The 11675-nt window shown below is 41.3% G+C and overlaps 1 protein-coding gene across 1 annotated transcript; it reads left to right on the top strand.

Annotated features, from left to right (window-relative positions):
• Positions 1 to 4335: 4335 nt before the first annotated feature.
• MRPS30 (mitochondrial ribosomal protein S30) lies at positions 4336 to 10323 on the top strand. The gene is made up of 5 exons (XM_074856152.1): positions 4336 to 5058; positions 5312 to 5457; positions 6487 to 6589; positions 7091 to 7267; positions 8648 to 10323. The coding sequence occupies exons 1-5, from the start codon at positions 4371 to 4373 to the stop codon at positions 8914 to 8916; spliced, it is 1383 nt and encodes a 460-aa protein (XP_074712253.1). The 5' UTR covers positions 4336 to 4370; the 3' UTR covers positions 8917 to 10323.
• Positions 10324 to 11675: the final 1352 nt, after the last annotated feature.

Here is an 11675-nt window from a genome sequence, read left to right as displayed (position 1 = left end):
AGTCAGACCTTCAAGTAGGCATGAGAGCGCAAAGCAGAGTCCTCACTAAAGCTCTTTTGTGGACCTAGGCCGAAGTCACAAACAAAACATGTGGCTAGGCATGAAATTAAACCTTAACTGGTTAAACCTGGAGATACTCCTTTTTGGTTGAAGTCTGGTTCTCACCCTCCAAGATGAGCACCAAGAAGGGATATGCCCTATTCAAAATCTGTACCCAGATTAAGAGAGACATTGGCTGACTCTACAGCTTCTGAAGAAATTTTAAAATAAATCTGAATTGGTTAGAAGAATAATTTGAAAGGCATGTTATCTGACTTGTACCGTTAACCTAAGAGTAGAGTGTTGGTCCTCTCTACAACTTAACGTACTGAGAAGCACATGCCAAAAAGAAGAACCACTTCATTTATTTTGCAGGTGTAGGACATGATGTTTCATACAATGGAGCTTAAGTCTTCCTCCAAGGTCTTGAGATACTATTACAAGAGGAATACCTGGTATTGATTAGTAACTTTGTTTTTCACAGCTCTAGAGACTCTTTTCACTACGAACTTTCCAGAACTGACTTCTAACCTGTTTTCTGGTGTACCTTTGGACTAACTTTCTAAGAGAACTGGAGCAGGACATCATCAATCCTCAGCATGTCCTCAGATGTGCCATGCCATCACTAGAATCAAACGGCTGTATCTTTTGCTACTAAGCCTACAACAAAACCCATCTCTAGTTTGTGGCTCCCTCTAGAGGTTTCTTAATTTGAAGGGCTTTAATCTCACTGTTATCTCCTCTTTCTGTCTTCTAAAATAAGATGCAGGTCACTGAGAAGGTGTACAGTGCCAGCACCATGGCACAGGTATGGAAGAGATGGCTTAGCAGCTCTGAGGGCTGAATCCTTTCGCAGTGGCTGGAGATCTTGCAGTGACTCCCATGGGACATACAGCAACCTCTCCCTGGCCAGAGGAAGCAGACTCACACCTCACACCTCCAGCTGGGCCTTGGATAAGATATGCCTCCATTATGCAATACCTGTGTTTGGGCTTCTGCACTTCTGGTGAAGTGTGTGCACTTAAGCAGCTTCTGTACTTGCATACAGGAGATACTGAGCCTGCACGGTAATTAATGTCTGTGCAATCTCATCTCTGAGTACATTTAATGTACCTTGTCTCATTTCTGAGTTTCAGAAACAGAATAACTTCTATGTCATTCCTCCCCATAGAGTAGGTTCAATAAGGTGAACTGCACTAGTTTCTGAACTACTTTTGGGCTTCAAACTAACTCTCCCCAATGACATTCACACTGGAACTGAGATGCAGGGTTTTTTTCTAGTTCAATTCTAGAGATTTATTTTGAGGCTACGGCATTCGCTTTAGCATTTGCATTGAACATTTCAGGCACGGTATGAGTTTTCTAACCCAGACTGTTTTTAAGCATTCATTTAACCCATGCAAAGGTGCTCTGGGTTTATAGACTTAGGAAAATTGGGATATTGTGGATTATCTCAGTAAAGAAGGAAAATAGATCCTTTTAGAACTGTTGGTTTGTTTTTTGAACTGCGAGAACTATGGTTGGATAATATATTTTTATTAAAAGCTAATGACACAGCTGTCAGAAAAGCATGCCAGTACTTTTAACCAGGCTGTCTATTGGGCCCTTTTATCCAAGACCTTGTGGCTCCTGCATCAAGATGAATGATACTACAATGCACACCAAGCAAATAAAATTGACCTGTGACCAGAACATCAATAGGTAGTTCAGGAATTTTAAGTGTAGGTTAAAGCAGAGCACTGGTTCCTGACACCTCTTATCTAATATTATAGTCAATACCAGAGTGCAGGAAACATTTAAAGCCTTTGCATAATGTAGGGAAAATAAAAATGGTCCTTTAAACATTCACTTACTTCATCACTTATATTCAGTTTCTGTATTGAGCTTCTCGAGGGTTTAAAATATCCTATGCAAAAGTTGTTCATAGTGTTGTATGGCTGCAAAGCAGGCAATTCTGATTTGACGGCATAATAAAAAAGTTTTTTAAGAGTGGTAAAATGTCAGTAATCCTGGTGTAGGTAATACAGTCCCTTGTATGAAATAATGCATACAGTCTGGTCACATATCCCTGAGAAAAATGCAAAACTGGAGGAAATGCAAGAAAGGGCTGTTAAGATGATCAGGGAAATAGAGACCTATCTATGTGAGAAGAACTTGTTTAGTCTCTGTCAATGAGGACTGAGAGGTGATATGACTGGTGTCCATCAATATTTTAGAAGGCAAACGCTGGAGAGGGAAAAAAGCTAATTAAACTAAAGAAAAATGTTGGCACAATGACAAGGAGGTATAAATTGACCATGAATACATTTAAGCACAAAATGAAAAGAATATTTCTAACCACCAAAGGGAACAAGTTTTGAAACAGGAGATGCAGCAGCAAAATGCCCAAGAACAGTAATGGTGATTTTTCGTAACAGTCTGTGTAAGTTTATGACATGTCTGGCTGTGATCACAAGGGAAGAGATTCAGTAGCTTTACCTTGGACACATCTGGCCAGTGTCTGTTACCAATCAAGGGAAAAACAGGCTTACAGATGCACTTGGAGACTGTAGTATGTAGGCTGAGAAAAAGGAGGGAAGTTGCTCCCTAAGTGGGTAGTCATCTGATCTAAGGTTTTTTCCCTTCACCCTTCTGGTGAAGAGAGTGGCTGGATTGAAAATTAAACACCCAAAGTTTAAACGCACAATACTTAACTGAGTTGCAACTTAACATTTAGATCTGTCTTTTATAAAATTCCTTGTGAATCTTGACTAAAGCACAGCTTTTGCTTACCTATGCATCAACAATATTTTAATTTCTAATTTACTTCCTCTTAAAGAAGACAATAGTTTTATATTCTATATTCTTTGAAAATCTCAACCCAAACACTGGGTTTCAATCTTTGGCCTGTATTCTGAAAACTGCTCCAAATACCATTGCAGCTCTGACCATCAATTCAGCAGAAAGCTGATGTCAATGAAAGGGAGCAGATTATATGGGATGTATGTAATGTGTCTCCTGTCCCAGTTCCACTCATAACTTCCTCACCCACCCTGTCAGTCTGAATGTTTCACAGTTCAGACAATACAGAAATGTCATGGAAATACATAAAAAAATCTCCCAAGAACACTGCAAGTGATCATGTTTAAAAAAAAAAATGAAGGAAACTTTTAAGAATAATAAATAGTAAGCTTCATCTGTCCACCAGAGAAATATCCTCAACTTTTCCAAGTATCTCAAAGATAAAAATGCAGTAACTATAGCACTTCTCGTAGTGTCAGTATACGAGTTTTAGCTTATTTCCAGTTTCATAGCCAAGTGCCATAATATTTTAGCGGAATTGAATTCCTTTATGAAAGCCAGCTTCATAGGTTTTGCAGTTTCTGACAAGCTGCTATGTCAGCTTACACTCAGTGCTACGGGTACCCACTACCCTGTAAATACAAGTCTTTCCTACAAGAGAGCAGAGCAGCCACGATTACATTGGGATGCAGAGGCAATCAGGCTGGCTTGCACTCCTCATGCCCCGGGCTGAATCACGCATTGCTGTGATTTCCACGTTTTGTCAATAAATTTTCTACTTCAGTCCTTGGTTTGTACAAAATCTTTTGTCTTTAATAGGGGTTCTGTACAGAAACGGGTTCCATCTATTTTTTTTTTTTTAATTTTAGAGAGAATTTATCCCTGTCATTGAGATTGAGCAGTCGGTCTTTCACACTAGCGGGGGGGGGGGGGGGGGGGGGGCGGGTAATTACCCCCTGAAGATAAGCACACAGAAAATTGCTTCAAAAGTGTTGTGTTCTCGAATGAAAGCAGGTAAAGGCTCCGTGTCTGTTGTGTTCTCGAACGAAAGCAGGTAAAGGCTCCGTGTCTGTTGTGTTCTCGAACGAAAGCAGGTAAAGGCTCCGTGTCTGTGAAACACAACCATTCTGTTTGAGATGCGGGCCTCCCTCTGACAGGTGGACTAGTACAGGGACAGCAGCCGCTCCGGCCCTGCGCGGAGCCGCCGCGGCGGCGGTCTGCCCGGGAGCGCGCGGCGAGCGGCGCCCGCTCACGGCCGGTCCCTTCCGGGCCGCCTCCCGCTGAGCATCCTGGGAACTGTAGTTCCCTCTCCCGCAGACGCCGTGGGCCGCTTAGGCGCATGCGCAGAAGCTGCGCCGCGTTACGAGAGAGCGCGGGGCCATTCAGCGACGCGACCCCCCAGAGGCCCCGCCCCTTCCTGTCCAGGCAGCGCGCGCTCTCCCGGGGGAGCTTGCCGACGGGAAGAGTGGCTCGTTCACGTGGTCCCCAGCGGCCAATCAGGCGTTGCAGTCGCCGGACGCTGCCCTTCCGCTGTCTCGCAGCTCGGCGAAATGGCGGCGTCCCGGGGGCGGCGGCTGCTGTGGCACGGCCGGTGCTGGTTCTCGCAGACGGAGTCCGCTGTCCCCCCACAGCCCCCGGACTCGCTGTACCCGCCCATAGTGGCTTCCGCCACGGCGAAGAGCAAAGCGGCCAAGCGGCGGCGCCTGGAGCACTTCAACCAGCGGGTGCACGCGGCGGCCTCCATCGAGGAGAAGCTGCGGCTCTACGGGCAGCTCCAGCGGCCCAAGTACATGGTTTACCCGCAGACCTTCGCCCTCAACGCCGACCGCTGGTACCGGAGCTTCACCAAGACCGTCTTCGTGCCGGGGCTGCCCCCGAGAGCGGCGTCGGCAGCCGCGAAAGCCCCGGGAACGGTGGCGCCGGAGGCCGCGAAAACGCCGGAGGGCGCGGCGGGAGTGGCGCCTGAGGCTGCCAAAGCCCCGGAGCCGGGAACGGAGGCACCAGGGGCTGCGAAAACCCCGGAGCCCGCGGCGGGAACGGCGCCTTACCTAGATGTGGGCGAGCTGCGCTCCCTCGCCTGCGACGCCCTCCTGCAGGAGAGCTTCTACCAGAATAAGAAGCGGCCGTTCCTCTACCGCGATCAGGATCATACGCCCGGCCCGTTCCTTACACAGCTCGTCTCCACCCTCGCCGCTCTCCTGTCCGGTCGCAACCCGCTGCTGGCAGCCTCCTCCCTTGGTACGGGGAGGGAGTGGGAGGGAGAGGGGAGTGGGAGCCCTTGGGCGGTGGGGCCGGTCAGTGAGCCCGGCTGGAGTGTCGTCGCTGGTGTAGCTGAGTTATTCAGACCACCACTCGTAATTCATCTCGTCTCCATTGTCCCACGTGTTGCGAGTGGATTTTGATTTTTCTGTTTTGCAGCAGCTGCAGAATAAGAATTGTGAGGGTTTTAAATGCAAATCTCTATTTCTCTCTATTCCTCTTTTTGTTTCAGATCTAAAACCTGAAGTTAACTATTACTGGCACCATGGTGAGGAAGTTGTTGTTCATGGGCATCGAAAGGGTAGAGTCGATCCTGTGCGATTTCAGATAGATGATAATCCGCACCTCCAGATCCGTGTACCAAAGCAACTTCCAGAGGTGTGAATATGTTCATTAGCAAGTTAATCACATGCATTTTCACTTATGTTTCTGACAGCCACTGAAACCATGCCATAGGTAGTATGTGGAGGACCTGGTTAATCAGGCAGGTAGCATATTTGTGCATTTTTCAAGTCTTCAAGTCTTCATGCCCTTACTACCTTGTTGTGGTAACTGCTTTGTAGATATTGAGACAGTCTTCTGAATTTCAACTTTGTCATCTTTGTGTTTAGAGAAACTGTATGTTGTTACATTTAATTAAATGAATGTTTTAACTTATGCTTGTAAGTGGAGGCAACTATAAGAAATGTGGTGTGGAACATTCCTCAGTGGTGGAGAATAAAAGAGAAATGGAGAAAAGAACGGAGTAAGAGAGAGCACATATAAGCTGAATGTGAGCACTGTTACCTGTTAGTATTGCTTAACAGTTGTTTCCTTGAATGCTGACTTTTCTGGAAGCTGATTCAGTATTCTGATGTTTTCCTTTTACGCTTATACAGTGGTAATTGTGTAGCATGTGAGGGTCTCTGTTGCCTGGTTTCCACCACAAGCAGAAGACTCTGCTACAGTTTCTGTCTAGTACTGTCAGATGTTACAAACCTTTGCATTTTGGAAGAACTGTTTTGACAATTTAAAATGTTATATAGTGCAAAACATTGAATACTTGTAAACTCACTCTTAGTTCAAGTTACTTTATTCACTGCTGCTAGAACTGTTTTGCTCCTCTTCTACAAAAGCAGATTCTGGTTTTGAAGGTAGTACCAATTGGCAGCTTTGTTAGTACCATTTCACACAATGTTTTTTGTATATTACAGAAAATTCAGATGTCAATATAAGATGTGTGTACTAGCTAGCACTCATCACAAGACAAGAAGTTCTGCTGTAAAAGATGAATTAAAGTTAAATATATGGCATATGTAAGCAAGACTTACACCTTCTGCTGCCTGACAGAAAGTGGCGTATTATGTGAGGCCTGATGTCAGAAATGTGACTTTTGTCATGGCTTTTCCGTCTTCTCCTTCTTTCAAGATTGTACCACTGGAGTCAGATCTTGGAGATGTTCCCGTTATTGAGCACAAACCATCCAAACTGCCGTTGTTCAAAAAGCAGTACGAAAACAAGGTATTTATAGGTAAGAGTTGCTAGTCATGGAATGTTAACTAGTTTTTTTGTGGAAAAACCCCAAACCAAACACCACCGCCCAACCTTTTTCGTCCCATCAAAAGAGAAACAAATTGTATATTTTTATATATAACTATATTATATAAATATGGTATTTAAATCTGTTGAGATTTCATGTCAGTTAGGCAGTGGGACAAGCATCCTCCTGTGCATGTAGTAGTCTCTGTCCAGATTTGCTTGAAGGAGTTGGGTTGAATTGAAAATCGGCAGAAAACTGGCTTTAAATTTTGTTACATCTCCTCAGAGACATTTTAGTATGTGAACTCTTGCTTTTTGGGGCTGGGCAAGCCCTCCAGTCTCACCCGGAAATGGAAGAGTCTCCACATTTGTATAGATCTGCAGCAGAGGTTCTAAACTTCTGTTGTTTGGAGTGAGATAGGATGTATTTGTATGCATAATAAAGAGCATTTTCTGACTGACTCTTTAATTTTTTTCATTTTGGGGAACACAGGATCAAAGGTAGCAGATCCATGCTGTTATGGACACACCCAGTTTCATCTTATTCCTGATAAACTAAAACGGGAGAGGTTTGTAAGAGCACATCTTGAGGATCAGATTGAAGTTCTTTATCGAGCTAATGGTATTGCAAGTCTCTTTGCCTGGACAGCAGCACAAGCAATGTATCAAGGTGAGAAAGTCAGCTTGATGAATGCCTACTGTGAAGTTCTCTAATCTTTTCTTCCCTGACACCTTTTTGTCATACTTTTTCTTCTGAAGATTATCCTTTAAGTAGATCTTTGAAAATTTAATTGAACCGATGAATGAAGCAGACCTTATACAAGGGGGTTAGTTAAGACTTTTTCTTTGAGTACTTCTACTCTGGGAGAATTAATTACAAAAAATATTTTTGTCACACGTAACACTAAACCTGTGCAAACCCCTCAGTCATGCATTCACTTGCTTACCCCACATTGGTTGTGGGAAAGGTAGTAGATATCAAGCAGTTTGTTTGTTTGTTTATTTATTTATGAAAAAAAACTATGTTGCTTAGTCCCTTGTTTCAGAAATGTCAATTCTAGGAAACTACAATCAGTGAAAGAAAAAAGTCAGCAGCCTTATGTTAAGATTTTATGCCTATGTTTGTCTAAAAATCCCTGAAGACTGACCATGTCAGTCTTTTGCTTATTCATGTAAATATAATTTGTTATCTAGTGTTACTGGAAGATACCTGCTGGTTTGTAGGTTTCACTTGTGAAACAACGCATTGAAGAAAAAAATCCTTTGACTATGATGTATATAGCTGGCTCTGCATCAAATTTTTTATGTAATGATATATTAGAAAGTGTGACTTTTTTTGTGGACATGAAACACTGAAGTCAAGTAAGTCTTGGCTTCAAAGCTCGTTACAGTTGTAAGCACATTATGAGTTATAAAGACAGCATGATTGAAAAGCTTTTTCTTTGTTCTGTAACAGTTTCTAGGGGTGTTCATTGCACATAATATCAAATATCTTCTAAGAATATCACTGTGCACTGTGTACATGCATAACTGTGTAAAGAAAATATTTTGAAAGGACAATGCTCAGCAGGGGTTTGAAGCATTAATACTTACAATGTTCTTGGTATTGTCTGGCTGGTTACTATAGTCAGTTATGCTCATGCATAGATACGCATGCTTCTGTCGTGAAACAAATGTTCACTGCCCTGTGAGAAGCGTGGAATAGTTGAAAGGCATTTCCCTTCAGATCACTTGTAGGACTTGGTTGCACTAATAACTTAGTCACTTGGCTGATTAGCGTGGGGTTTTTATCAGTCAGCGATGGGGAACTGTGTACAAAATACAAAAAGGCCACTGTGTCCCTGACCTTGGAAATATCCTTAATTGGTGGTTGTGTTTTAGTTAGTCTGTATGAAGAATGCTTCTGTTGCTAAAGGAGATGGGACTTTCCCCTACTAGGTGACTGCTGCAATTCCCAGTATTTTTCTCTATTTCAGAATTGGGGTTCAGATGTGTGTGCTGATAAGAATTTCGAGTTCTGTATAACTAGTGTTGTTTCTTTATTTTGTAGGATTCTGGAATGAAGCAGATGTGACCCGTCCTTTTGTATCGCAGGCAGTAGTGACTGATGGAAAATACTTTGCTTTCTTTTGTTACCAGCTAAATACTTTAGCATTAACTGCAGAAACTATTCAAAATAACCCTCGGAAGAATATCTGTTGGGGTACAGACAGTAAGCCATTGTATGATGTTGTGGAAGATGGTAGTGTGAAAGGCTTTAATGATGAAGTTCTGCTTCAGTTGGTTCGTTTTCTGTTAAACAGGCCAAAAGAGGTGTAAATCGTTAAACAATAAAGTATTCCTGTTTATGTGCCTGAACTTCATTGTAACTCCATGAAGTATGGGCTAGAATATGCCTTGTTCTTAGTCAAGTATTTGTCTAGCAAACACTATATATATATTTTATGATACTTGGGCCTTATTTCTTTATTTTAAATGTATGATACTGTACGCTGAAAAATGTCTAGAATACCTTAATGTCTTTTGTATATTTACTGTTAGAAGTGTATTGCACTGATTCAAAGTCATGTGAATACTTTCTTTTAGCAGATCTGTAGCTCTATGTTGAACTATCACAGCAAAGGATGAATTCCTGTGATCATCTGATTATGTTGCTAGGTAACTGCTGTCTTGATATTTAGGACCAGTGAAAAATTTCTAATTTTGTGCCTGAAAGTAAATTAGTTGTCTTAAATGCTTACTCTTTCTAAAGAGAAAATGAGCTCAGAATACAAAGTGAAAAGTGAAAGGTGTAAAAGTGAGTAGTTGGCAATTTAGTTACATAGCAAGGCAAATTCTTAGACACCTATTGAGCAGTAATATAAACATGATTAAACTTGCTTCCAAAGAGTCTGTTATGAACACGCATACCCATTTTTAAGCTCTCACCTCAGGAACCACAAAGAGAACTCTAAAATACATTTTGAGTCTACAGTTTTCCCTTTAGTTTGGGACCTTGATTTCAGTTGTAGACATCTTGATGTTTTCATTGCTGATACTTGGATGTCTTATGGCTGCTTTTAGCAGACCACAGCTGAGCCCAGACCATGATTAGGGTCTCTGATTAATAAGGTGTAAGATGTAAAGACTGTTTAGGAATATTTACTTAATCAACAAAGTATATCTGGTTTTGAGGTAATTAAACATGCCTAGAATTTTTACATAGTTCTGTACACTGACTGACCTTTTTGGAATTTTCTTAGAGTTCTTGTTAAGGGGCAAGTAGTTTGTTTTTAAAGAGAGAGTACTGAATCATACATGACTTGTTGAAATACTTGCATGCACATTCTTCAGCCTGAGCAATGGGAGATCCTGCTTTCTGTTGTAAACTGGTTTACAGAGTATTTTGCTGATGAAGTGGTTGAGAGTCTTACTTGATTGGTACTTTGCTATGTTGGAATGAACTACAGTTGCCACTTTCTCCACCAGCAGAGGATAATCTAGATTAATAAAATGTGCATGAGTACCGGTTTCTTTTTAACACGAAAAAGTCCTTAAGTGCTCTTTTTGTCTTAACAATGCTTGAGTATTACTCTGCTGATCCTTGGGTTAAACGAATGTTCCATGTAGGAACAGAAGATAAACTGCTGGGTAGGCATGTTGATTATAGAGAATGACCTGTGACCTAGGTTAAAAGTGATACTTGTTTTCTGGTGTGTTAAAGGAATGATGCAAAATAAATGGAAAGATATTAAAAAAAAATAGTTGGTATTCTGACCCTCCAGATAATCGTTACAGTTGATGCAATATAATATTACCTTCAGCTTGAAACTGTGAATTGCATAATAGTGGCTGTGGAAAGCTGAAATGCAAAGTCAAAGAAACTCTTACTTGCAGGGTAAAAAACCACTCATTTTTATGTGATTCAGCTTTAGTCTATCTTGAGCCTTCAGCTGTAGCAGAGCAAGTTCAAAGCACTTTTTTTTCCTTTATACAGCTTTACTAGTGAATGAAGTATCACTGTAGATGTGTAACTTGATAGAAGAACCCAGTGTTGGAGTGAGGGAGGAAGGCTCAGCATGAGCTGGCTATTTTGTAATTTCAAAGTACCAACTTCAGCTTTCTGCAGCTGTCTCAAAAGGCAAGGGGATACTCTGGAAAAGCAGTGGGTGGCACTGTTTTACCTTCTACTGAGGAAAAAGCGTAATGGGCATTGTTTTGCTTTTTTTGTCACTGACTGGCAAAGCTGAGACATCATTATGTGTGCAGCAATCTTTCATCTTGTATTCATCTGCTCAGGATATTTAATACTGCCTTACAATGATAAAGTCAAAATAAAACTTTTTTTCTTTAAAGATTGTATACCTACTAAATGTTTAAAAGTAGAAAGCTTAAAAGCTGTAGCATTTCTATTCTTGAGCTTTGCTCAGCAGAAACTTCTCATGATTCTACTTTAAGTCTCATGGGAGCATCATTCTTCAGTCTTCTATTTTGTTGAGTCTGCTGTTTAAACAAACCAAAGGCGATTCAAAGAACACAGGATGGAAATCTCCAAGTTTGGATCCTTTTTCCTATAATAATTTCTGCTTAGGCCTATTGGAACATATCACAAGGGAACATAAGGCAGAACCTAAAAATAAGATTTGTTTTTGCATAATGAAGCAAGTATTTTCTCTAGTACTGAACTATTTTGCTTAAAACTTGTATCACCTTCAAGTGGGTGACTGATTTATGAAATTCTAACTGTACTGTTTTTCAGATTATGAGACTGCAAGTGGTGACTTGGAATGGAACTGCCTAAGCAGTCTTTCCCAAAATTAAAGCGGAAAGGAGGAGATGGGAATACTCTGAAACTTTCTTATATCTATAAAGGGACATGTTGCACCAAGTTGTTGGGGTAGATGTGTTTCCTTTCAGACAGGAGAAGTAGCTTCAATATTGATAGGTCTGCTTGGTTCAGCAGAAGTCTCTCGTGGTATCTGTTCTGTACTCGGGTTTTACATAATTGGAGAAGGCACCTGCTCCTTTTATTTCTTATATATAAAGAAATAATTAAATTATTAATAAATTATTAAATATTATAAAACTTATAAATTATT

Source organism: Strix uralensis, chromosome Z (genome assembly GCF_047716275.1).
Source record: "Strix uralensis isolate ZFMK-TIS-50842 chromosome Z, bStrUra1, whole genome shotgun sequence".
Lineage (NCBI taxonomy): Eukaryota > Metazoa > Chordata > Aves > Strigiformes > Strigidae > Strix > Strix uralensis.
The sequence above is the reverse complement of the archived record's forward strand: the minus strand, read 5'-3'. Positions and strand labels throughout refer to the sequence as shown.